This window comes from Dysidea avara, chromosome 10, assembly GCF_963678975.1.
Source record: "Dysidea avara chromosome 10, odDysAvar1.4, whole genome shotgun sequence".
Classification (NCBI taxonomy): domain Eukaryota; kingdom Metazoa; phylum Porifera; class Demospongiae; order Dictyoceratida; family Dysideidae; genus Dysidea; species Dysidea avara.
The window spans coordinates 8,522,629-8,550,277 of record NC_089281.1 but is presented as its reverse complement, the minus strand read 5'-3'; the positions used below and the strand labels follow the sequence as shown (position 1 = coordinate 8,550,277).

General features: G+C 39.4%; 2 protein-coding genes across 2 annotated transcripts in view; one reads left to right on the top strand and one right to left on the bottom strand.

The window, feature by feature from the left end:
* The window catches only part of LOC136236575 (baculoviral IAP repeat-containing protein 6-like), a 25,683-nt gene extending 4,466 nt beyond the window's left edge, over positions 1 to 21,217 (bottom strand). The window contains exons 1-24 of the mRNA XM_066026788.1: positions 20,944 to 21,217; positions 20,681 to 20,862; positions 20,526 to 20,627; positions 20,202 to 20,467; positions 17,025 to 17,070; positions 16,834 to 16,964; positions 16,572 to 16,677; positions 14,351 to 16,136; positions 13,776 to 14,025; positions 11,394 to 12,167; positions 11,219 to 11,344; positions 10,359 to 10,610; positions 9,254 to 10,157; positions 8,434 to 9,197; positions 7,950 to 8,370; positions 7,333 to 7,527; positions 3,936 to 7,042; positions 3,623 to 3,766; positions 1,957 to 3,521; positions 1,523 to 1,704; positions 1,428 to 1,465; positions 426 to 597; positions 248 to 377; positions 1 to 196 (exon numbers count right to left, since the gene is read on the bottom strand). Coding sequence (XP_065882860.1) covers positions 1 to 196; positions 248 to 377; positions 426 to 597; positions 1,428 to 1,465; positions 1,523 to 1,704; positions 1,957 to 3,521; positions 3,623 to 3,766; positions 3,936 to 7,042; positions 7,333 to 7,527; positions 7,950 to 8,370; positions 8,434 to 9,197; positions 9,254 to 10,157; positions 10,359 to 10,610; positions 11,219 to 11,344; positions 11,394 to 12,167; positions 13,776 to 14,025; positions 14,351 to 16,136; positions 16,572 to 16,677; positions 16,834 to 16,964; positions 17,025 to 17,070; positions 20,202 to 20,467; positions 20,526 to 20,627; positions 20,681 to 20,862; positions 20,944 to 21,094 — 11,990 coding nt within the window. The 5' untranslated portion in view covers positions 21,095 to 21,217. The remainder of the gene's footprint in view (positions 197 to 247; positions 378 to 425; positions 598 to 1,427; positions 1,466 to 1,522; positions 1,705 to 1,956; positions 3,522 to 3,622; positions 3,767 to 3,935; positions 7,043 to 7,332; positions 7,528 to 7,949; positions 8,371 to 8,433; positions 9,198 to 9,253; positions 10,158 to 10,358; positions 10,611 to 11,218; positions 11,345 to 11,393; positions 12,168 to 13,775; positions 14,026 to 14,350; positions 16,137 to 16,571; positions 16,678 to 16,833; positions 16,965 to 17,024; positions 17,071 to 20,201; positions 20,468 to 20,525; positions 20,628 to 20,680; positions 20,863 to 20,943) is intronic.
* LOC136236579 (rRNA-processing protein FCF1 homolog) lies at positions 21,201 to 27,649 on the top strand. The gene is made up of 9 exons (XM_066026793.1): positions 21,201 to 21,258; positions 21,307 to 21,374; positions 26,667 to 26,732; positions 26,782 to 26,930; positions 26,985 to 27,057; positions 27,112 to 27,199; positions 27,251 to 27,345; positions 27,410 to 27,444; positions 27,504 to 27,649. Exons 1-9 carry the CDS (start codon positions 21,256 to 21,258, stop codon positions 27,515 to 27,517), a joined length of 591 nt encoding a protein of 196 aa, XP_065882865.1. The 5' UTR covers positions 21,201 to 21,255; the 3' UTR covers positions 27,518 to 27,649.

The following is a 27,649-nucleotide window of genomic DNA, read 5'->3' as shown; positions in this document are numbered from 1 at the left end:
TTGACTGTTTTACAGTATTTGGTAACAGTTTCCTTTAGCTGGGCCAATAGCTTGGTGAGGGTGTGCCCTGAGGTAGGCTCTTCAGATGAGCTATAGTTCAGTAACAGTAGAGGCCTTAACACCTGGTTAGAACTGATCCCTTGTACTAGCCGCATCACAGACATGTACAGTGTGACGTGCTTGGACATATCAAGCACTAAAAAAGTAAAGAAATGATAGAAAGTGAAGAAGGTTAAAAAAACCTCACCAGAATCATTGTGCAGATAAGAGGCTAGTCCTGGTAGGAGACAAGAGTTAGCACAGACTTCATAAAGTTGTGCACTAAAGCAATGAACATCATTGACACCTCCTGGCACCTTGAAGTATTTACCCAACACCTAAAAATACATCACAAACATGATAAACAAGTCTTGTTCATTACCAACCTCAAACAGAGTAGTTACTAGTGCTTCTTCTTGTTGTTGTTTGGACACAGTCTCTTTCATGTTCCATTTGGAGTTGACAGAGCCAGTACCAAAACCAGTTCCTTTAGCCCAGTACTGTTTACTCTCCACCGTAACATTGTTGGTTTGGCTACTGCTCACTCCTATGCTACCACTGTGTATGGGAGAGACTCAGTTAATACTCTAAAGTGGCTTTATTCAGTAGTATGGGAAATGTACATACTTTAGGTGGTGTTTTCAGCTACAGAAATGGACTTCTATAACTCTAAGAATTTTTAGGCATGATAATGTAAGCATAAGGAATAATGATTAAAGCCATTCTAGTGTAAGGGGTTACGTAACTGTAATGACATAATATTGCAATGCCATTTTGCCAAAAAAAAACCCGTGTATACAAGACTCCTTGAAATAGCCACCCCTTCATGCCAAGGCGCCTTGTAGTGCTAACGGATTGGGCTCCTGTTCACACTTGTAAAGGACAAATGTTCACAGCCTCTGAGTCATAGGCGGTGGAGATGGGAGAGCCATGGCCCTCCCACTTTTATAGGACAATGTTTGCAAGAAAAGATCGAGATACTCTAATAGAACAGTCAGGATCTAGATACTCTAATAGAGCTGTTACAGTATTCAGAGAAGCAGTGTAGCAAGCTACTATACGTATGTATAAGGAGATATAATTGGTGGAGAGCAGCTATTGTCAGCAGGTAGTTACGGTTTTTTTTTGGTCTTCAGCTTACAGCTGGCCTGGCCCCCTCACTCTTTGGCCTGCTCCACCGCCCCTGCTTTGAGTACTTGTCCTTCCTACCAGAAGCCAAGAAATGTTGCAAGGTTTTCTTATGGACTTCTGGGCCTTAAATAATATTATAGTGTCTACTATTACTCTTGTACTCTATACTCAGCAACTGTACATGTTTGGCCATACTGGATTATAAATGGCAGTTTTGAATAGAGAGCTTGTAGTTCTTACACTACAAGCCAACATACTTCATTTTGAAAACTGGTGAAGATGAAATCGTAGAGTCCTAAACCAATAAACAAAACAGTAAGTGCTGTTACACATAGTGAACTATCATCTTTACCTTTTCTTTACACCTCACAGGATGGTGGCCTGCCAAACTCAGACAGTGAAGCAGATGGTGTGCTACCCCGGCAGCAAACACTTCCTCACGTAAGGAGTTCCCAACATCAGTACCCACTGCATTATCACCCAACAATGACTGGAATTTGTTGTATGGCTCCAATGTCAAGTCCTGACTTATGCCTAGCAAAATACACTACAATTATAAACATGTATATATACTATTATTTCAACTCCAACATGAGGAAAATTAATTACAGTGGAATATCCTTATCTGAAAATGTCTTGTGTCAAAAATCAGGAATATTGTTAACCATTTAATTAAAAATGGTATATTTCCTGATAAGTTTTATGACGGTATGATTTTTATGAAACTTCATAAATGTGAACATCATTTATAACACAGCAGTAAACATACAGTACAGTAACAATTACCAGATTCAATTCCCAGTAAAGCCCGTAACAGCATGAAAGTACTGGGCATGTCTGACAGTGCTTGAGAAAGGAATTTGATTCTCAGTGACAATCCAAGCATGAACAGAGAATGAAATGGAATACAACTGGGTAGGGAAGGCAACACATGTGGCCGCAATAAAGAATTCTTTGCCTCATCAGGAGACGCCAACATAGACTTGTCCCAGTGTCCATACACTTCTTCCTTAGGCCAAAAGTGTTTGTACAAAAATGGAAGACATTTCGATATAATTGGTAGCCCTCCTTCTTCAATGAATGTATTCAATGTATCGACACATTCAGGTGACTTCTTTAAATCCGAGTCAGTAAGAACTGTGCTTTGTGTTGGAGCTTTTGCATCCACAACAGAACAATCTAAAACAAGCGGTAAGTGATTGCATGAACAATGGTGTAACAGTTCACTTAGTTTAATGTCTGGGTGAAGTGACTTGTCATCCAAACTGAATTCCAGTTTATGCTGTAACAATGGCAACTCTGACTTATCAGATTTGTTATCTCCAGTCTTGGAACGACCTTTAGCCTTAGATGAGAAAGAGCCATATATGTCATCATCATTGTTGTACAGGTAAAACATATCTGGAGTTGGTGCATTGTAGTCCAAGCCTTTCTTTCCTAGATGAGATTCCTGCTTGGCAGGAGTCCCTGATGGCTTACTTCCTCCAGTTGGGATAAGAAAACGATCTTGCAACTTTCCCAGTGAAAAAGTCGACGCAGGGCAGTACATTATAAAGGTAGAAGCACTTATGCTGTGCGATGGGTGAAACTGCTGTGAATCATAAGTGTGCACAAGATGCTGGGAGAACATTACACCAGGTGGAGCCTCTTTTACATTAAGTATCACAGAAATGTACTCCATGTTGAAAATAAAGGTAACTAGCAACTCATATAACAATGGAGTCATTGTAGGAGTATTATCACTGGAACTGGTGGTCATCAAGTTAAGGAGCAACTTTACGAATTTTACTTTGCTGGCAGCGTGGAGGCACAAACACTCTCTGAAGAACTTTACCACAACTCGAAGAAAGAATATATTTTTGGCACGGTTGTATGCTTTGTGGTTGTACACTAAATACTCCATTAGAGGGTTCCAAAAATCACATACATTTTCTGTTTCAAGTAGCCAATTTTTAGCTGCCAAGTGATTGGAAATTAATTGAGTTAAAAATGCAAGCAGCCGGCAAGCAATTATCAAACTGGAGATAGCATCTTCACTTTCTTCACTAGCTACAGTTGTTTTAGCAATGCTATTGAGTTCAGAAAAGATAACCGTGAGTCTTTCACATATGATAGTTACAGCTCCAGACTCTAGTAGTGTATTCAGACAGCCATTGTTGTTACATAGCACTGCAGTACAGTAGAGGAGCTTGGAATCAAGGTCATCAGGATTTTCATATAAGTGTCGGGTGCTCTTGATAAAGGTAGCAAAGTATGATGGAATCATGGCACACACTGCACATAGCAGTGAGCACATGGCTGACTTTGTTGAGCTTGCTACTTCCAAGGAGATGGTGTACTCTAACAATGAACTAAAAAAAAAAGCAAGTATTTATGCATGGTGATACATATGTATCCACACAGTATAAACCACACCACAAACATGCACGCATGCACGCACACACACTCACACCTGAATGTATCTTGTGATAAATGTAGTTCTAAGTTATCCTGACCTCTACGGAGCCACACAGCCGATGCAATGGCTCTAATGTGAGCAGCAGGTAGTTTGGACACCATTGGCAACTGTGATAGCCATCCAATAGCTGAAAACAAACTACACAAAAATGGCAAAGTAAGTAGCACACACACACACGCATGCACAACACATGCACAAATTTATAGAAATACTTGTACATATATACAATACAATACATACACACATACATACACACACACATATTCGTACATACATACATACATGTACAGTATAGTAAGTTACTTACATGTTGTCAGGTGAGTTAACACACAGTTTGTACAGCAACTGTATTGCAATGCTGCTGGTGGGTGGAGCTGATTGCAGCCTTCCGGAGCTAATCCCCATCAGCTGACGGAGCAGCCCAGTCCTAAACTCCTCTAAGTTGGTATAGAGAAACACAAGAACCTGTTCCATTTTGTGACACAGTTCCAAGTTTGTGGACTCCTGAATAAACTTCAGGCTAGCATCTACCAGTGTAGATGTCTGACTCTTAGCTTGTTCCAGGAGAGGTGAAATAACTTCTTCTCCACATGATGACAACATCCAGTCACACAGCAAATTGAGCCAGCCAGTACTGGGATGCTCTATAGAGTTGCTATTCTCCTCAGAACAATTGTCAGTTAACAGGCCTGAACCAAGTGCAGTTATCTGAGAGAGACTTAGTTGGCCACCACTGGCAGGCCTCTTTAAATAAACTACTACTTCCTGGGTAGGCTTGGGCTGGCTGAGTTTCAGCTCTTGACAATGTGTGCCACTGCAGATGATTGGAGACACCACAGGCAATGCAGGGCTATTGTTAGACTGGTGTAGTATTCCAAGTGCCATCATAGTTGGAGAGCTGTTAGCATACGAGCTACTGGACGGACAGAACACCTGAACAGTATACAGTAAGATGGGATAAGGAAACTTCAGTACAAGATTTAGCCATCCATTTACAAACATGGCATCTGTTGTCACAAGGTTTGCACTACGTGAAGAAGAATACGTATGTGTTGCACTCACTAAGCCTTGTAGCTGGGGAGTACTGGTAGTGCCAGATGTTTGAGTAGTGTTTCCATCAGAGTTTAAGAGTTGTACTGTGGCTAAGGTAGCAAAGTTTGTTAAGCTGCCATCCTTGGAGGTAGGCTGTAAGGGATCTGTCTTTGTGACGTGGGCCATTGTAGTAGAAAATATACTCTTCCCAACTTTCTTATTGAATTGGCAGCTGCGAATGAGACCCTGAAACACCAAATCTGCTCCGCCAAGTTTGAAAAATTGTACCAACTGCTCATTTTTTCCAGTGCTATTAGATGGAGCATCGAAAATCTTAGTTAGTATATTAGCTATTAGACTTGACAGGCTGTATCCCTTGCTGTGAGAGCTTAGAGAATCTTGCAAACACCTGAGGGAGGGTTTCAGAAAGCAGGACATATTGGTACAGTTGCTGACGAGAAATTGAGCAAAGTTTTGGAATATGTGCAAGACAAAACTACTGCTAGTTACAGTAGCAGTGTTTCCAGCAGCTTTTGGTTTTGACAACAATGTATGAGCAGATATATTACTATTCAGTGTAGTTAACAGCTTGTAAAGTAGTTCCTCATTGGAAAAGAGAACTTCTAAAAATGGATGCTCCCTAACTGTGTAAGACAAAACCACTTCTTGAGTTTCATCCATCTCAGAACCTCCAGTCAGCATAGCTGTAAATAAAGCTAATGCCTCAAGTGCCTGCTCAGTGATGTTAGTTTCACTACAAAGCTGTCTGATTGACTGTAGAAGCAACGAGCAAAGTTTGCCAGTATAATGACTGTCATTTTGACAAGTAAACCACATAACATTCTCATCGCCACGCATGTAATGGTGACGTTGCATTCTGCTTTCAGTACCACGGAGCTCAAACTGGTCTCGTTGAGAGAAGCTCAAATAGGACTTTACAAACTGTATGCTGTTTAGAAACAGCTCACTAAAACTGCGCAACAGTTTTTGTGCTGGTTTTTTCTTTAGTGAAGACAATGATTTAGTTAAATTGGCTCTACCACTGAAATATTCTGCAAACAGCATCACTGTGAAAGTCCCACCACCAGATTGAAAAAGATTTCTCAGGCTTTTAGAAAGTACATCCATTAAAAACTGCAATCCACAAACAACTGGCAAATCTTGGTTGACACAGACGATACTTTCAACTTCAGCAAGAAATGCTTTGAATGAACTCTCTAACAAACAACTAGATTCTTCTCTTGGTTCCACTAAAGGACTAGTGCTCCATTTATGAGTGAGAAATTTTACTAGAGCCTGTGCAAACAAATCTGAGTTGAGCAAATAGTCAGCTCCTTGACAATCGTACTTCTTTACAACTAAAATATTTTTAATGAAAGAAAACACCAACTGCCAAGTCTGTAGTACAATGGGTGAGCTAGTGTTAGCAAGATAGTCCAATAGAGATTCTACAAGTTTTGAAGAAAAAAAATCCACAGTCACATCACTCGAATTATCTTCCTCTCTGCTGAGTGAAAAGGTCGGGATTTTCGACAACTCAATTGCAACAAGAGAGTTCCAGAATTCCAGAACGTCAACAAGAGAAATACTACAAAATGGATCTTGGGATTTTGACAACAACTCACTGAGTGTCTCTGTTAGCATATCTGCAGTCTGTCTTGACGGATAGATATCAAAATCTTTCCACAATGATGGACTGGCTTTTCCCTTGGAAATTGAATGAAGTTTTGAATGGTGAGTATTGCCTGAATGGCGTATGGCTGTCACCACATGTTCAAACTCTGCATTAGTTAGACGCTGGTAATCTTTTTCAGCAAGCAAGTTAAATGTATGTATCAGTCTGTGATCAACAGCACTGGAGTAGACTGACATTCCAGCAAGCCTTGAAGACAGTTTCTGTGCACTAATAGTATCTGAATCAGATGTACTTTTAGCAGCGGAAGCAACAAAAATGTTGCTAACAGGAATGGAAACTAGTTTACTAGAATCAGTTTCGTCATTACCACTATCAGCACCAATATCACTACTAGTAATATCACTTTTAATTTCAACCTTATCTTCCTTGCTTACAGGTTCTTTGGGTTTATCATTGGCTGTCGTAGAATTAGATTCATCTGGGTTGGCAGCAGGAGGTTGAATAGGTAGCCAGTTCAAAGAGATGTGTTTTAGGTAAGAAATGTACTCATTTTGTATGAGGTTTGATATCAGTGATACCACACTGCGACACATCCACTGCAACTTGCCGTGTTGAGGATCAGTTCCAGTTGCTTTCATTGATTGCCAACTGATGCAGAAGGTGAGCAGCTGATGAAACTGGACACCTGTCAACAAGCAGCTCAGCTGTAGACTGGTTGAACATGAATCCACAAGAAGAGTTAAAGTCTAAGAAGAAATAAACATACACGTAAAGCTCAAGCATTTAATGTACAGTACAATTTATTACACAAAACTGACAATTTCACAGTGGGACCTTCTAGTAATGAACAGTTCCATCTTTACCAACAAAAAGGACAGAAGAGTATCCTGACAAGTCAGGAAGAAGCATCCTTCTATAGAAGCTCTAGATAGTAAATTTAGTAATACATGCATGGATAATTAGTACTGCTGTATAGGCAAAGTAAAACCAAACACACACTACAGATACTGTACTCATACACCATACACAAACATACGGAGCACGCTCCTAGAACAGCATCAATGCTGACGTTGCCATCAATGTATGATACAATAAGAAACATAATTCCTCTGGCTAACTGCTGCTTGATATCATCAGTCACTGCTGATAACATGGCCAGTGAGTTTACAGTTGTATCATCTGACTCCTGTTTCTTCATCTCGTCCAAGCGTTTACGTAACATACTAGCATCCTACAAACACACACACATTATACAGTGCAATAAAGATACATGGTGAAATCTAAGCTGGCTAGGTATGGGCCAAACTGCATTGCTTTACTGAGCAAATGGCTGAGAAATTTTCTAATTTAGAGAAATTAAAGTGGCTAACTTAAAGAGGTGGCTTTTCTACAGGGGACCATTAAGACAAGTCCCACATACTACAGAGATGGATAGATGTGGAGACAATGGGAACCACTAAGTAAGGTGTACTACAAGACTAAAATATGGTGGTCTTTCTGTTTTCAGAGCATAGAATATATGGAGCTACATCCATTGGGAGCAGCTGTAACAAACAGTGGTTGTGATTATGTGTTCTTTAGTTTGTTTTCCAAGGAATATATTAACTATATAGAGTTTATGTCACTCTTTGGCAGCAGAATTTGAGAACTCACTTCCCGTAAAGCAACCTTTTCCCTCTCGGCTTGTTCCTTAATCTCTTGCACCTTCTTCAAGATGTATGATTTGTCACCAGTGCTTTGTCCTACCCCTCTATCAAGGTGTTCAATGCGATTCTGTTTCTCTTTAATCTGGTTTTCAATCTCATTTAGTTTATGAGCATATGTGGCAGTACTGTTAAAGCTAGAGGTGGTACTACCAGGCAAGATTATGCCACTCTGTGTCATGCTGGTGGCACCAACTGAGCTCAACATGTGCGAGAACAGAAACAACAGCCACTCAATTTGTTCCATGTCAAGTGTATTTTCATGATCGGTCTCTTGAGGAATAAGTAATTTCCCAGCTGCCTCCAGGAGGGAAGACAACATTTCAACAGATAACGTCTTCTGTATCATAGTTGAAATGATAAGAAATACCCTAGGCACAAAACAAAACAGTCAGTGTAACATTAGCATGAATGTCTACAAAACGTACACCTACTTTTCTTTGGAGAATATTCGATCAGGGTTGGAGCGGAAAAGGTCCAAGAATGTATTAGTGATGAAGCTACTCCACCATTGCTGTACACCACAAGCTTGTACTAACAAGACACACAGTCTCACTTGTTCCTCAGCCACTCCATGAACACACAATGAGTAGAATAATGTATGACATTCTTCATATGAGAACTGTAAACACCACTCTGGCTGAAAGCGTGGGTCAAGTATCAGAGGCAGGTAGCTGGTAGGCAGTGTAGCAGGGTCATCATCAGTATTATCAGCTTGTGACAAGGTTGACTTTTGTCCGAGAATCACAATACAAGCGGACACCAAATATTGGGCTATGATCTCATATCGGTTCACTTCAACATCTTTAGTATCTTTAGCCTTCTGTATCAAGTCTATGTCACGAGGTTGGTTGTTAGAATCATTTCTGTCCTGTCGTTCAATCACAACTCTCTTAAACCTGTCCAGTTGTATTTCAGCATTACGGCAAGCCTCATACAGCTCTCTAATAGCCAGTCCCATGCTCTTTAGTACTTGTTGTTGATGTTTGTCAGTAGTAAATTGGTTAAGGTAAAGTGACACTAGTGGTGCTAGTGATGACTGTACTGTGTAACACTTACACTTCAGTCGATGTTGAATCTCCTGTACTAACTGACATGACAATGGACGCTCAATGGCACAGAGGGGACGACCAAACAATATCCCAATAGGAAATTGGATAGATTCTCTGTTAGCACCAAGAGCAATCACAAAAGTAATCTGTAATGACATATCATTATGCTTTTGACCTATATGATCCATGCATGCAAACATACCTTGAGATATCGGCATATAGGTGCAGGTAGCAGGCTTCCTACAGTGATGGACTTAGATTTCACATCTGTGGTCTGTACCAATCGTACAGCAGACTCTTCTGTCTCATTCTCACCCCACACATCTACGATGACTGAGCCAATGCGATGGTGACTTGTGTTCAAACAAATGTTAGTTAGTTCAGTAGATCTCTCAAGGTCTAGCACTATTGAATATCCAACCCCTGACTCAATACCTTCAATAAGTATCTGTTTACTGCGCATTAAACATGGTAGATCAAACAAAGTGAACAGTGTCCGTGGAGTATCTGCATCTTCAGTGTTATCAAGGTCTTCGACACCTTTAGGAACATAATCAGCATTTCTTAAATCCTTAGCAGTGTCAGGAGGTAAGGGATTGTACCCAACAGTGAGTCCATTTTCATGACCAACCAAAAGCGATTCAAGATCTACAACTTCCTTCTTAGATGGCAGTGCTTTTTCTACAACACTTATAGAAGCATGGCTGAAACTCTTAAAAGAGTATGCAAGTGTTAGTGTCTCCAGCAAAGTTGTTGAGAATCTTCGTGCAAAGAATGGATTCCGTATTCCTCGTTCTAGTTTAGTGCTCTCCTTAGCATATGTAGAACTGCTACCATCATAGTAATCTATTGTGTATGATTTTAAACTCCCAGAACCATACCTTGCACCCTCAGTAACAGAGGCACTGCCTGTGTCTACATCAGAGCTTGGCTTGCCTAGAACAGACTCAGAGGCATTGATGAGCAGTTGTAACTCAGAGTCATCACTGTGACGTTCATTAGTGTAGTAACGTGAGTCAGCAGTCATCGTGTCAAGGCCAAGTGGTAGTGACACAGGAGGAGGATGTGTGAGCAAACTTCTGCTCCTGATAACAGGTAAATCAAACCTACAGTGCACAATCCATTCATACACATATACACCTATTTTATTCATACGCAGGTACTCATGTACGTACATTATAACACGACATATGCATTGCAATCACAATAACCAAAGCTCTAGGCCAGATAACTTCTAGACCATTAGGGGCTTAAACATATGTACTTACAGCAGTAACTAACATGCGTCAACACTCTGATACACTTACTCTGCCCTGAGCAGTTGGGTGAGTAGTTCTGTGCCGACTTGTAGTTTTGGTGTAAGAGTACATAAGTTATCACGACAAGCTCTCAGCACCTCAAGCTGGCGATATGGTCCCACATGGGATGACAGGATGTGGAAGAAGAGTTGTAGTGCTCCTTTGTAGCTCATGGTGGACACCAAAGGTAGCATTGCCAACATGGCATTTAACAGTTGGTCTATAAATAGACTATGTGCTGCTGGGTCTATTAGTTCACTTCTGTAACAACAAACAAAACTTTTAATGTAGTGTGTGTGTGTGTGTGTGTGTGTGTGTGTGTGTGTGTGTGTGTGTGTGTGTGTGTGTGTGTGTGTGTGTGTGTGTGTGTGTGTGTGTGTGTGTGTGTGTGAGTGAGTGTGCACATGTCTGTGTGTGCGCACGTGAATGTGTGTGTATGTGCAAATTAGTGATGTGCGATACATGATATATATTGATATATCGTGATAAAATTTTCCATATCGTGATATGATACAGAATCTTTATATCGTGATATAAGCCTTAGTATAGATTTTAGCTATAATTAGAGAAAAATGTACCCAAGATGCCATTGTACACTGCACTTTTTTTGATAAAACAGCTTGCAATGTTGTATGCTAGTCATGTACCATGCTTTATTGTACTTCCAGTACATCACTGCTACAAGTGTCATCAGTGTAAATACACTAGCTGAGTGATGAGTTGTATATCGTGATATATATCGTATCGTGATATATTGTGAACAATAATCGTGATAGGAAAATATCCTATATCGCATACCACTAGTGCAAATGTTGGGTAATCACTAATTATAGTACATTCACACAATATAATATACACTGGTGATTTACCTGCCACAAAGATGGAGCAGTCTCAGTAATTTCTGTGGAAGAGACACCGGTGAAACTTCATCCAGAAAACAGATATACAATAATGATGACAGCAGTCCTCCCACTGACTTCAGAAAGACACAAACCCTAAACCACAATTAACAACACGCAGCAGCACACTTAGCCACACACTCACCTCACTTTATCATACAACAACACACCAGCTATCCAACACAACAAATCAAGAGCTTGGTAGCACATTTGTTCACTAATGAAAACAGTTTCTCCCGACTGTTGCAAGTTATCCATCATTGTTCGCAAACATGGCGACAGATTATCCAGCTCACTGTTCACTACCTGATAGCGTGTTACTACAAGTATAAGACTCTCATGACATACAACATCATCAATTAACAGTCGATGTAGATCCAAATCAGATTCAGTCAATGTCTTTGCAAAAGGGTACACTTTTATCATAATAGCAAGTCGCTTCTCCCCAGATGTTTTAGACTCGCTGCCACTACTCCGAGAAGAGTAATGGACAATTCTTCGTTCTTTGCGCATTAATGAATTCCGGTTTACCCTAAACCTACTTCTACTGGTAAAACCCAGCTTAGTGTCTGGAGTAGTTGTCTTCTTAATTTCACTAAGGTTGCTGCTCAGGTTTTCTATCACCAAAGTACATATGCAATTCTGCTGTTTGATCAGCTCTGGATGGGAAAACTTGATGGTGGCAGTATTACCAGTGATGTCAATAAAATGTTGTAACCTCACAGGTCCACAGACAACATCACCATTGTGAAAAATAGAGGAGCCACTAAAAGAAGCTTTAGGACAGTTTAAAACTAGGGAGATTAGAGTGTCTTGATTGACAATCTCTGGATGGTAGAGGATCAAAGTGACATCAAGATGTCCAAAGTTCTTTTTTAACGCAAAGCACAGATCAAAGGAGTGTGCATCATCCAGTTGACTGTTGTGAAAAACAAGTGACATAATACAAAACATCAATCCTAATGCTCATATACACAACTAATAGTGAAACAAAAGATGTATGATGGTATCACAGCATAGCTGCTATCATTATTAATACAGCCAGACAAATAAGGGGGTGGGGGTCATTGTGTTCTGAGTAAATAGTTTTTTAAGAGGTGTGGTCTCCGCGCTTGATCATTATTAGATTGTTAAGGGGTGTGACCTATTAATATGCTCCTCAAGGAAAGTGCAGATGCAGAAAAATAATGCCTTGATATGATTTTAGTGCATGAAGAAGATGACAACCAGCTTGATAGAAAATAAAAAGAAAAACAAGGAGCAGAGGCAGACTCATCAGTATCCTCAAAGGCACATAACTTTGTTATTATGATGTAACATGGAGGTCATATGATGTGTCGTTTAACCTCTAGCCTTTCGACTGTGATCAGGCAGGCAGGCAGGCAGGCAGGCAGGCAGGCAGGCAGGCAGGCAGGCAGGCAGGCAGGCAGGCAGGCAGGCAGGCAGGCAGGCAGGCAGGCAGGCAGGCAGGCAGGCAGGCAGGCAGGCAGGCAGGCAGGCAGGCAGGCAGGCAGGCAGGCAGGCAGGCAGGCAGGCAGGCAGGCAGGCAGGCAGGCAGGCAGGCAGGCAAAAATTTGAGCTGTGGTAATTTTTTTAAAATAATTATAATGTTTGTGCTTCTGTAATTGCATTTAATGGTATATTTGATATCAATTAGACTAGAACTCTAAGCTTTTTATACGTAATTTTTTTTCTGTGAAAGTAGCATTTTGGGGGATGTGCGTCACTTGGGGGGATCCCCTACTAAACAGTACTATTGTATAGTGATGTGCAATACATCGATTATATCGATTATCGTGATATATTACTTTTTATATCGTAACCATGATAAAAAAATTTATATTGTTATATCGTGATATATGATGGTGTAGCAATTTCATCAGAAAATGATGTTCAAGACAGTGTTGTTAATTTCTTTGTAACAGACTTACTTGCAGAGGAAAGTACATGTTAGGGACTATTTTACACGCTTTATACTCAAATACTAGCAATTTATTACCATGACTTCATGCAATTTGTATATCGTGATAATTTATCGTATCGTGTTAAAAGAAGAGAGCAATAATCGTGATAGGCAATATACAAAATTTGCCATATCGCACAACATATTGTACTATTTGATTAATTTGAACTTTCCTTGTAGTACTTAAAAACAATCATCTTTGCTTGTACAGATGATCACTGTAATTTGCTTCTTTTTTTTTAAAATGTAAAATGAATTTCATGTATTATGTTGCACAAAAAAATTTCCACAACTTATGAAACACCATAACTAGCCATGCAGCTGACTGCCTTTAATGCTATAGCAAGACTAAGTTAGTGGCTTTACACATAAAGCTCTAAATAACATGGCTGACAATCTTTCTTACAACTGTACCTAAAAGATCAAGTTACTCTAATAGAGCAGTCATGTAGACTAAATTTCTTTTAGTGTGAATCATATGAAAACATTTTTCTAAAAAAAATTTTTGAAGTAAATTATATGGTACAAGTTAATTGGGATTGAATATTAACAACATAAACTCACCTAGCATCACTAGAGTTTCTATCAACAGGTACATTATACTGCCAGGTCAGTGGAGGAATGTCTTTGCTCCCCTTTGCCTGTCGCTTACTGTAGCAAACATGTTGGGGGGATTTCTTGTACAGTTGCTCCATAGAGATGCTGTCCCAATTCGGTGGAGCAAAGGCCTTGAATGGCATATTAGCTGGGGAGAACTGGACTGCATTGTGGCAAGACTGTAAGAAGTCTGCTGTTAATGGTTTCTGAAAGGCAGCTACAAAACAAATACAAATGTACATGTGCACTGTGTGATCAATTTACTACATGCAGAGAATTGCAGAATCTATGCACTACAGGGAGTCACCAGAAATGTGACCCATCAAAGTTGCGGTGAAACAATTCGACAGATTTCAAAGTTGATGAATCACATTTTTTGGTTGGCGCTTTACAGTTTCATTGCAAACATTCTGCAAACCTCAGCAAAACATTACATGGAACCTAACAAACATACAGTCAACTCATACACCAGACATAGACATGCTTGCACGCAAAGTGATACAGGCAGCCAAAAGATTAACATCCTAGGAAATGGTGCTAACCTTGATGTGGGTTAAGTGAAGGACTTGACTCCTTAATGTCACTTCCGTACACAGCATCACCATCAGATTTACCAGTTACCATCTGACTAGTAACCACCCGAATAGTCACAACCTTCCCACTCTTAGTCACCACACCCAGTAGACCAACATTGATACAAGAGAAACAAGACACATACGAATCAGTTGGAGTGAGTGTCACCATTTGTTTCAGTTTACCAGTGTCATCATTGTAAATAACCAATGAACCACCTTTATCAATTGTTGCTATGTAGTGGGAGCTGCCAGTACCATCTGTGTCTGGTTTCTCAATAGCACACATGCTAGTCACATGCTCTAAGGGTGTCTTAAATTCATATATGATACTGTCCCCTATTACAGTTTGATTATAGAAGTTATTGAGGTTAAACAGGATGACACAGCCACCATGGTCAGGGCCATATTCAATCGCTGCGGCAACTTGGGTGTGTCCACAAGGCTGTAAAGCTGATACAACAGGGCTGGCATCATCTGGAAGGTTATCAATGTTTTCTGATATTAAAAACGTTTGCAGATGGCGTGCACCACTCAGCTTTTTTACTGGTGTTCCACTCTTCACTGGAGGAGGGGGAGGAGCTGCAGGGATTGCAGGTGGGGCTAATTGCCAGGAGGGTGTGTCCAGGTCTACATTAATGGGTGGTGGTGGAATAATTGGAATTTCATCCAACCCTAAGAAAAGATCATTCATTCCTTCAACTGCAGTTGAAGGGGGTTGGTAAGATTTCTGTTTTGATTTTCCAGCAGCTCCACCTTCACCTTCATACTTACTAGGGATGGCATATGCAATTATTGCAGCATCTTTCTTGTCATCCTTAGTAAAAGACACTCCTGTTAAAAGACTTGCTTCTTGTATAACATTTGAACTGGTGTCCTTATTGCTGGCTGATTTATTAGTGTCCTTGTTGGAATCTTTCTCAGTAGGTGTTAGTGAATGTACAATACTGAGTGAGTGAAGTTTACAAGACTCTACAGGTGAGCTGTCATTTATCTGTGTCGTAGAAGGTTTGTCTGTAGCATTAATGGTCTGTGCAACATCTTCAGTTTTACTATCTTGTTGTGGCTGTTCCCTCTCTTCATTTGGATGACTTGTTACTTGTTGCTTCTCTTGTTGATCCTCTCCTTGTTGTTGAGGTTCTTGCTCTTGCTCAGTTATTGTATCTTTCTGTTGCTGTTCATTTTCCACTAATTCTTTCTTATCTTCCTGCTGTACTTCATTTTGTTCATTCTCTTGTCCACAATCATCTCCATGCTTCTCTAGTCGTGTGTCTTCCTGACTTTGTTGCTTTTGCTGCTGTTCTATTTTTTCTGGTTGTTGCTCTTTGTCTAACTGTGTTTCTGCTTCTACTTGTTGTGTTTGTTGATACTCTACTTTATCTTCTTGTTGTTGCTGTTGTTGGTTGTCTAGTTGTGGTTCTTCTTGCTGGGTACTATTTTGTAGCTCTTTATCTTCTACTTGTTTATTGTGCTGTTGTTCTTTCTCTTGAGTATTCTGTTTTTGGTCCTCTGTCACTTCTTCAAGCTTTTCTTCTTCCTTGAAATCTTGTTTCTTGTCTGTACTATCACCCTTAGTGGTGCCACCATTTTCTAGCAGGGTGGCAAGTGCATAAGTGATGCTAGTTATGTCCACATGCAGTGAACAAGCTTTCCACAACATCAAGTGTTTACTGAGGTCCCAGACAGTTATCAGTCCGTCACTATGACCGACCGCAACTAAACCAACACCATCAGCAGTGGTTGAGACACAACACACCTGCAATAATGAAGGAACACAGTGTACATGAACACAGAATTTCAAGAGATTTTAGTGACTAGCAGCATAATTTGAGAACATCTTGTACCTTAACATAGAATGTCCCATCCCATGAAAATATTGTGTGAACAGCCAAGCCAGCAGCAAGATACTACTACTATACATGGAGAGCTGATGTTATGCTCCTTCTTAAAATCATGAGGCCATGATATCATCCCTTGATAAATAATAATAGGTGCGTGTGTGTGTGTGTGTGTGTGTGTGTGTGTGTGTGTGTGTGTGTGTGTGTGTGTGTGTGTGTGTGTGTGTGTGTGTGTGTGTGTGTGTGTGTGTGTGTGTGTGTGTGTGTGTGTGTGCATGGAGGATGCATATGGTGTGTAACATACTAATAGCTTAACCAGAGAAACACTCCAAAAATTAATACACACTACTGACCTCAGAAGCAGCAGCATCACTAGTGTAGAAACGCTGTGCTGGGTGGGTGGCTTCAGTATATGCTATGGACACATTATCTGTATACTCTCCTCTAATGAATGCGCACCTAGCAAAAAATAAAAAATAAACACAGCACATGTAATAGCATACAGTATATGATGAAATTGTCCTGTGCGATTAAGGAGGTAATAAAGTACGCCTTAGCTGTATTTGGGATTTAGAGGTGGACTTAATAAACTGTATCGTATTACTCAATACTCACTTGGATGAATGCCGCTCGTGTTCAGACCAAGGTTCATCTGTGGGTTCCCATCGATGCAGTGATACATTGCAGCAGAAACACAACGTCCTGTCTGCCATTGAATAAGACCCATAGTGGTGCTGTTCTGCAGCCTGCAAGTTAAATATAATGAACCATATAAGGAAGACAGTGTGGTTAGACAATGAACTCACCGCTAGAAAAAATCCAGCTGCAGCCATTGTGTCAGGAACAGCCCAGCTACAAAAATAAAAACAGAATGTGCTGATATGCCAACACATTAGGTATACCCTTTTTTCTTAGCTAATACAAGGTATGTATCAGCAAAAAGAGAAAATGCAGCATTGTGTGAAATTGTGTACATGACATCCAGAGTCTGTGTGTGTGTGTGTGTGCGTGTGTGCGCGTGCGTGTCAAGTTTCGTGTGTGCACATCTCTACATAAATTAAAAGAGTAAAAAGTCAGATTTACTAATGCAAAACAAGGGATCTACATAAAATTTAAAGGACACCTCTAAGATATCTGAATTAATATAATGGCAGGATTCCATGGTTCCATGATCAAGTAGCATACATACAACATGTATGTATCAGCAACTGCAAGTGCAAACCATAACACAACCAGCTCTTATGTCAGGTTCATAAGACCCAATTATTTGCACACTTTATAAGTGAAATATTGGTGTCTAAAAAATCTTGCTAGATAGGAAGGGAAGTGGTAAAATCCAGACATAACTGCAGGGTACATAGCTATGAACATATAAATATTTAAAACAATGTGATTTGTGATTCATTATCACTTAACATATGTAGCACTACAACAGCTCCATACATGACTAAAACTCCTACAGTTGATGCCAATACCAAACACTATTGTATAGATAGGGACGTCTTATCCACTTTTTCCGTGGCTTAATGCCTATTATTAAAGCCTTTGTAGCTTGAACATTAAAAAAAAAAAAAAAATTATTTAATTTTATTTTTTTGTGCAAAAGCCTAAGGTTTATAATACAAGTCTTGAGCCAAGTAACACATTAAGCTGTTCACAGAATAAAGCCTTGACCTTATCAACACTAATAAGCACCATTCAACAGTTCTCTACCTCCAAAAGAAGTGTTAATTAATTTTGATCAAAGGTAAACTTGACTGACAGTGATTTTGTACAGGGTATAATGGAAGCTGGATACTCTATCTCTTACTTTAACCACATGTTTATACTGCTGGATGAGATCGCTTCAGTGTGATCCAGATCGATTTGTGAGCCCCGTTTATACTATGAAGGTGAGCTCGCTCCAATCTGTAAAAAAACCTAAACCCACAATCATAATTTGTATCGAAGTAAAGGTTGTTGAGAGTTAAAAAGGATTTGTGCTCTCTGAATTGCCAGGTTAGTAAGCATGATAAAGTCTAAAGTGTTGGCTTCGATGTTGGCGACTACTCTCAACTCCGTGTAGTTAGTTAACTATTGATTCGCACGCGTACGTGTTTGCTTTGAGCCCTTGTGTTGTTCTTGAAGCTGTGTTTCCTTATCGTCGCCTAAATACTTTGCTGTTGCTTCATTTCATCATTACAGTTGCCATTTTAGCTGTGACTGTCCGTACTTTTATTCCGTTTATTAGAGTTAAATCGAACTGCAAGGTCACAACTGTTTACACGCAGATGTCAGTTGAATTGAATCGAATTGGACCACCTCAGGTAGGTAGCCCCATTCGAATTTGTATGGCTCGATTCGGCATGTGTTTACATTGAAGCGCTAATTGGCCCGGATCGAATTACCCCACAATAGTTCGAATTCTACATCTAGTGTAAACACGCTGTTACTTATACAAGTTTAAGGAAAAATTAGAAATTTTAAGTTTGATTAGGGATCATAGAAAAAAAAGTTGGGAAACAAGGGAGGTCACCTACACCTGCAGATATATTAGCAAACATTTAATCCCTAATCCAGTCTATACCCCAAGACCAAGACTGAATTAGGGATTAACACTAGTATATCTGCAGGTGTAGGCAACCTCCCTTGTTCACTGACTTCACTACTTTTTTTCTATGATCCCTAATCGAACTTAAAATTTCTAATTTTCCTTAAACTTGTTTGCTTACTTTTTTGTAACATTATTATGACTGGTGAACCCATGCATACCACATCAAAAGAAAGGATGGTGCCTGAATTAATGTTTTTGTCTGAACATGCGCCCCAGCTATCAAAAACTGCTTCGAAAGTGCAGTGGCCATTATGCTTCACTTTCAGCTATGTTCAGCCCGTTACACAGCGCTACAGACAGAAGAAGTGCCTCTGCAACAATCCAGTCACCTCGAAAATACGACAATTTGCGTACCCCCAACTATCAATTACTGCCTCGAAAGTGCAGCGGCCATTACTCTTCGCTTTCAGCTATGTTCAGCCCGTTACACAGCGTTACAAATGAAGAACAGTGTTAGAATCATCTCTGCAATCAGTCCATTTACCACGGAAAATACGGATGATTCCCGTTTACAAACGTACTGTAGGGAAGCCATGCATTGCGTTACCGCGAATCGACACCTATGGCTGTCAGCAGAAAGAAATAGGACACAAAGGAGGACAAAGGTAAGTCCATGATGCATGCATTGTATGTACTGTGGTATGCCAAAAGGCATGTCTAGGGATGAAGCGACATCGAACAGTGAAAAAATCAAGCCCATAGCCTTAGCCGTTATCGAGTTACGCTTGCCTGAAGGCATCAGGCAGGCAGGCAGGCAGGCAGGCAGGCAGGCAGGCAGGCAGGCAGGCAGGCAGGCAGGCAGGCAGGCAGGCAGGCAGGCAGGCAGGCAGGCAGGCAGGCAGGCAGGCAGGCAGGCAGGCAGGCAGGCAGGCAGGCAGGCGGGCGGGCGGGCAGGCGGGCGGTAGAAAATTCCATTGAATAATTTTTTTTAAATTTCATAACTATTTATTGGAAGCCTTTAGGATTATACTGAAGGAACTTTTGGGCTTGGTTATGCCTAACCAATACTGCCAAGGTGCCAGGATGGAGTTGTGAAGCTGGTTTTTGGGTGATTTTTTTGGCTGGAAAACCCAAATCTCCATGATCCCTAATATACAGTACTACCGTACTGTATTCTTATGAACTCTTGCTAAAACCACTGTCCTCTTGAAAATTTTATTCAGCAATAAAGTGGTTATTAACAACATACATACATACATATATCAAAGGGGACTCCTCTTGTAGTAACTACCAAACAATTATAAATCTCACCAAGTGGAGTGTTTTCAATAACCGTATTAAAATAATCCAAACTATACAGGTGTCTTACATTGTGTACCACGACTAAATGTCAGAATCAGTGAAATATTCTTAGCATTTAACCACAAGAGTTAATCAATGTAAGACTTACACATAATTTTTGTGTGGCCAACTCATGAAACTGTATCTGCGAACTGCCTCACAGTAGACTGGGCTAGACTGTTTGGAAAAATTCTCAGAATTCTTTCCAGACTCGTACTTGCTTAGTGTATTATGTTGTGCTCCCAACAGCATTAAACGTAGTTTTAGTTGACACAGTACAGGTCTTGTAATTGATGAAGTCCGGTTGTCGCAATTCGGTTGCACAAAATCTTTCAGTAGGCTTTTATGTGCTCCCTTAATACAACAAGTTGTCCACTACAAAGACCATACAGAGACATAATACAGATTTCCCTTACTACAAAAATAAGCCAACCTTCTCTTGTTTGATATTTCGTACTTTCTTTTCTTTCGCTGAAATCACAATGGTATTCTTTTTACCCACCAAGGTTTGTAATTCATTGAACAAGTCAGGTGACTAAAAATATCAAATTACATAAACCTGAAAATCTTAATATCAACACCACATACCAAACTCAAGGGTATTTCTAAAACAACAGGTGCATTCTGGTCATCTTGTGTTGGCTGTAGAATGCTCTCCAATAAGTAGGCTCCATTAAAATCTTTCCTAGCTCCAAGGCACTTGTCATTTAGAATGACAAGTTTACCAGTGGCCAAATTAAAAGTGCACTTGGCACTCTCAGTAGCAGCATCTAAGGAATTTATAACTTATGGACAGCTATCTATTAAGCTACAAGTGCTATTGGTGGGCATTATAAAGAATATGCATATACCTGTTTCACAGAGTTGCTGACCACTCAACAGATCATAGCAATTAATTTTTCCATCCTTTCTACAAGCTATCACCGAATTAGTTGAAGGCGAGTAGCAAACTGACGTGGGAGGTTCTGGTAGGGAAAACGACCAGCCTTCCTCAATATCCATAGCAAGACCATCCAATATTATGTGACGATATAGAGCTATCAACCAAAAAATTAATGCTAGTAAACAAAGCGAAAGAAAAAAACGCTTCGTCACTAAGTATACTTCTAAAACACGCGCACACCCTGATATTCTTATTAATTCAGTCACAAGCATAAGTTTAGATGGTAAGCTCTTTCATTCTGATGGAATTTTGCTTACATTGGATGTGGTAGGGGAAGACAAAGAAAGCGAGAAAGTTTGCAGCCGTTAAGCGAATCATATCGCCGAAAGATGCTCGAATGTAAGAAGGCAGTGACATCGTCAGTTTGTCAACCCCACGTGGTGTAACGTAATAGTGTTGTTGTTAATGTTTCATGTTAGCTATCCATTGTTTGTTTTTCCCTACTTTTTAATAGTGCTGAAGTCCTGCAGGACATCTGGTCCTATAGCCTGTTTAAAGATGATTTTGTCAAATACTTCATACCAGGGACTAAATGCACATACAGTGCAGTATGTACAGAAGTAAAGTGCTGAGGGTCTGGCAGAATTACTTCTGCCAGCCTTAATAACTAGGTTCTACTCCCCATCTTTTTTTTTTTTTTTTTTGCTTTGCAAGTTCCTCCCTCAGTTTCCTATTAGCCCCTCTCTCTTCAGACATTAAGTCAGGAGATAGTTATATTAAATATGCAAAAGTTGCAGATAGGAGGAAAAAAAATCTATGATTGAGCCTTAGCAGCTTTGATCCTGCAGCCAACTGATTTATCCTCAAACGTTTACAGAAGTCTGCCAGGCAGTCAGGATTTTTTTTTTATACCTGCAAATTTCATGTATCTGTATCCATATAAATCCTAGAGGGTGACTTGTTATCCCAAATGGACATTATTTTGTTTATCTACCAACCACTTTGTTATACAAGGGTGGGCCTAAGCAACATCTTAGTACCTCCTCTGATAGTCTTAGTGCTTGCACAAATGTGCTCTGATTTCCATCCATGTTTATAGAATATCATTACTGTTCACATGATTGAGTGGTAAGTTACTAGTGGTCCCAAAAATAAATGGTTTTTCTGAAGACCTTCTATGAGACAAAATTCTTGCATTTGTTCCCTCGTGTTCTCTATGTACGATCAAATAACCAATTCACTACTGTAAGTAAGACTGCTCCAAATAGTAGAGTGGCATAGCAAAATATTGTGCACTTTGTGCAGAAAATATGAAACTTTGCACATAGTACCTACCTACCATGAATTGTATTTTGAGATACGGAGCCATCGCAGATTTCACCTTTGGTGTCCTCTATAGTTCACTTTATGTTCAAAAATAGTGACTTTTGTCTATATATCATCCATACAACACTTAATTGTTCAAACTAGGTGCTAATTGAAGATCTTTATCCAAGAAACAAGTTGATACTTGTTGCAAGTTCATAGCTTATTCCATTCCAAAGTTATAGTGTTTTTACCAGTAGCAAATTCATATAAATTCAACCGCCCACAAAATTAACCCTTCACCTACATTCTTTGTTTGCCATTCAATTTTATATATTTTTTAGATAACCATGAGCACTGCACATATACAGCCAAAAAGTGGAGATATCGAGGGGTGGGGCATGTTATAATTTGCTTCTACATATATTTGATGTATACAACTCTAGCTTAAAGGCTATATACATGCTACTATCAGTCAAAAACCTTTCCATGCTTAAAGCCTTATGTATCTAACATACTGCATTGATAGTTTTGTGAACTGACTAAGGGGAGATTATAATTCTGAACTACCTACGTGCATCTTGTATCCCCTTAAATATTTGCCTTTAGAGAGACACGCCCAAGTGTGGGGAAGAATGAAGGCATAACCAACTAGACAATAAGGTGTTCCATGAAAATATAATACTAACAACTTCAAAAAAGAGTTTTGCAGCAATAAAAATTTAGCATACAGGTTTTAGAAACAATACTATGTCAGACCTTTCCTCTAGGAAATGACTTAAGGGAAGTCACAATGAAGTTTTATGAGAGTAAGGGGGGATGATGGTATAAAGATCTTCGTGTTCATAGTTTACACACTTGGCATCTAAAGGTACATGCCATGCACTAAGGATATTTTAGACTCTCTCAGGTAGGTCATTCTCAGGTACCTGAGAATGACCTACCTGAGAATGACAAGAAGTAATGTCATGCTTGTATTCTCAGGTACAGTTCTCAGCTATTGTACCTGACAAAATACACGTTCATGTATTTCATTCAACATTACAGTTGTTGTTGATGCATTCACTAAGATTTTGATTTAGAATTTAAGGAGTTTGTCAAAAGGGGTGAGCCCCCCCCCTTAAATGAAGTCCTGCTAGTATTACGGAAACTCCCATTGTAGTTAAAACTGTTGATAGAACAATCATACGTATATGAGCTTTGTTCAACTACCTCAAGAGAGGAGGGTACATACCCCCATGCCCCATCCCTGGATATCTGTTCATTTTTTGGTTGAATATGTTACCTGCAGTGCTCATAATTATCTTAAAATATATAAGAATTAAATAGCAACCAAAAGAATGTAGATGAATGGTTAAGTGTGTGGGTGGTTGAATTTATAAGAATTTGATGCTGGAAAAATCACCATAGCTTTGTAATAAGCTATGAACTTATAACAAGTATCAACTTGTTTCTTGGATAAAGACCTTCAATTTAGCACCTAGTTTGAACCAGTTGAGTGTTGTATGGATGATATATAGACAAAGGTCACTATTTTGAGCATAAAATGAACTGTAGAGGACACCAAAGGTGAAATCTGCGATGGCTCCATATATCAAAATACACTTCATAGTAGGTAAGTACTATGTGCAAAGTTTCATACTTTCTGTACAGAGTACATAATCTGCTCATTTTTGCTAGCTATGCTGCTCTACTATGATTTCTTGTCCCAATCACAGAAATTTTGGCTTATGAACAACACTCCTTTGTACAAAAGTATTTGCTAACTACACAAGTACAATAACTAGGTAGCTTATTGTAGCTAGCTAAGAATAATCTTCGTATAGCAAGAGTCTGAACTAAAACTTTAGAATACGGTTAGGCCACTCCAAAATAAATTCTCTGTTTCCTGTCCACCACCTGCATCTGGTTACTGTCAGTCCTAAATATTCCGTTATTCCGTATTCTTCCATTATTTTCCGGTTATTCTTGCATATGACAAACTCAGTAAAGCCATCTCAGTTCACATGTCAGCAGTGGAATCAAATTAGCACAAAACTCATATTTTTGCAACTTAAAAAGGAAGGGCCAAGTTTAAGCATGCTTTTATGCAGCTTTTATGGTTGTACCAGGCAAATAATGGCTTGAAAAGCTGCCAATCGTATAATGGAAATGGACCGCCCACTTGCATGCAAATATGCCTGAGTCCAGGACGGAAAACAGAATTTATTTGGAGTGGCCTTACTATTATGAAATTTTCTGGATTACTAGAATCATGACGGCAATGGATGGGAAACAGGAAATCACTTTTAGGTGCATGGCATATCACCTTGATCACAGAAAAATCCAAGCACACGTTTCATGTACACAAACTGCTGTGTGAAAACCTGCTTTTGCCACCCGGTGAACCAGCAGTGGTGCACCTATCAGATACAGTGCAGGTAACTGAGGACTAGTAACCCATAGGCCTAGTGTAGTGCCATGTTTCACAGATATAGATCATGGAGCAAAGTTCACAATATCACACTATGTGAGACATACATAGACAGTTAACTGGTTATACTGAGTAAAGTTTCTTGCTCAAGGAGCAGCTGGGCATCTTCAAGATGTCACTGGTAGGGTGGTGTTCTAACCACTTGGCTTGAACCTCTTGGCTTGCACACACATATTAAATGTAATCACTAAATGTTGAAGATAATGTATTCCCTTATCATTGCAAGAATGTCAAAATAGTTACTGTAAAAATAGGTGTAGCTTCAAGAAAAACAAAATAAACAAACAAAAGGATAAAATGCTGTAAGAAAAGGTGACAGCAAGAAATGGCTGCAGTGTTACTTATGTCAGCATCTCTTATGTCATTGAAATTTTATGGCTATTTTTAAGACTACACCCTTTTCCTCCCCTGTTTGGTATCATTTCTTGTATTTGTATGCCCTAAAGCCAGGCTTAAAACATAATGAACACAAAATATTTGGGCCTTGATGGGGTTATACTATCCACAAAGTGATTCTCAGCCTTTTAAGTCTGTGTAAGGCATTTTGATAGCATGTTCGAATTTTATACAGAAAGCCTATATAATCATACAGTATGGTAGTACTGTAAATCAGGGATCATGAAAATTTGGGCTTTTCTGGCCAAAAATATCACCCTAAAATCATCCTCACAATACCTTCATGGTGGCTTGACAGTATTGGTTAGGTGTAACTAAAAGCCCTAAAGTGCCTTCAGTACAACCTGAAACGCTTCCAAAAAGTTGCTACGAAATTAAAAAAAAAATAGTTTAGTGAAGTTTTCTACTGACTGACTGACTGACAGACTAATGCCTTCAGACAAGTGTAACTCAATAACAGCTGCTATGGGCTTGATTCTTTTACTGTTCGACATTGCTTCGTCCAGAGATGTGCTTTTTGGAGCACTTCAGTATGCACAAAGCACGTATCATGGGCTTACCTAAGTTACCTTTGTCCTCCTTTGTGTCCCATTTCTTTTTGCTGACAGCTCAAGGTGTCGATTTGCGGTAGCTAGCACAATGGCTTCCCTATGGGAATTGTCCATATTTTCCATGGTGACTGCAAGAGGTGCTCCTCCTCTGCGGCTATTGTTCTTCATTTGTAATGCTGTGAAACAGGCTGAACATAGCCGAAAGTGAAGGGGATGGCCACTTATGAGTCACCAAAAAAAAAGATAGTTGGGACACACAAATTATCTGTATTTTTCGTGGTGATTGGATTGATTACAGAGGCGCTTCTCTTATTGTTCTTTATTTGTAGCGCTGCGTAATGGGCTGAACATAGCTGAAAGCGAAGCGTAATGGCCATTCACTTTCAAGTCCTAATTGATAGCTGAGGCATGCGTTCAGACGAAAACATTAACCGTAGATTTATAAACACCTTAGGTTTATAAATCTATGCAGTAACTTGGCGCTTTAATTTCTTTTGATGCGGTAAGTACGGGTTCACCAGTCATGATAATGTTACAAAAAATAAACAAAGAAAAATTAGGAATTTAAAGTTTGATTAGGGATCATAGAAAAAAAGTAGGGAAACAAGGGAGGTTACCCACACCACCAGATATACTAGTGGACATGTAATCCCTAATTCAGTCATGGGTAGCTATAGACTGAAATAGGGATTAAACGTCCACTAGTATATCTGCAGGCATAGGTGACCTCCCTTGTTTCCCTACCTTTCTTTCTATAATCCCTAATCAAACTTAAAATTCCTAATTTTTACTTATACTTGTAATTAAATTGCTCATATCCGGGGTACTGTACTCAAAATTGGCATGCACAATACCGAAGCTGAATGGGGATCTTGTATAGAGAGAGGTTTCTGTCTTGGTTAGATATAGTATTTGTAAGTACCATTTGATTGTTCAGATATATTCCTTTTCCCCTTCCTCCTGCAGTAAGAAGAATCAAGAGTTGGCTCTTCAGAAGAAGAAGAAAGAGGAAGAAGACAAAGTGAAGCATGTGTAAGAGTTTACTTCCAGCATCATGCCTGTCATACCTGTTATTACATAGACCTCAAGCTTCTTCAGCTCTCTTCTTTGCTTACAATACACAACTCGGTCCACCATATCATGTCATTGTTGACACCAACTTCATAAATTTTTCCATCAAGAATAAGCTGGACATTGTCAAGTCCATGATGGACTGTTTGTATGCTAAATGTGAGGCTATGAATATTTCCTGCATTTGTTGCTATTGTATATATTTTATTTTAGGTGTTCCATGTATCACTGATTGTATAGTTGGTGAATTGGAAAAACTAGGGTCTCATTTTTCAGTAGCTTTAAAGTATGTAATGTAATTACTATTGTGATTTCTTTATGTGTACATGTGTTACAATAGGATTATAAAAGATCCCCGCTTTGAGAGACTACCCTGTATGCACAAGGGGACATACGCTGACGACTGCATTGTAAATAGAGTTGAGCAGGTAAGCAAACTCTCTTTTAAAACAGTCGGTTGTGATGCTATTTCTTTGCAGCACAAATGTTATATAGTAGCTACCTGTGATCGTGATTTGAAGAGAAGAATTAGAAAGATTCCAGGTGTTCCTATCATGTACATTACAAGACACAGGTAATGTCCATTTTATCACAAGTGTATAACACCCAATAGTGATAACAATCTTCCTTTTCATCAGATACAGCATAGAAAGGATGCCTGAAGACTATGGAGGTATGTGTTGATATACCCCCACTCTGACTATATTAATTAGTTGTCTTTGTTTTCTGTAGCTCCTAAAATGTAACACCAACTGACTTAAATTACTAATTCATTAAATGCAGCATCAATATGGTAAATGTAATTTAATAAATACAATGGCTTTTAAATAAATAAATCCAAATTCCTACCTGCAGTCATACTAAAATAAATTAAATTC

Excerpts from the sequence above, each read along its gene's own strand:
- LOC136236579 (XM_066026793.1), top strand. Across the intron at positions 21,375-26,666 it reads TCGCCGAAAGATGCTCGAAT|TAAGAAGAATCAAGAGTTGG; the intron begins GTAAGAAGGCAG and ends TTCCTCCTGCAG. Across the intron at positions 26,931-26,984 it reads GGACTGTTTGTATGCTAAAT|GTGTTCCATGTATCACTGAT; the intron begins GTGAGGCTATGA and ends ATTTTATTTTAG.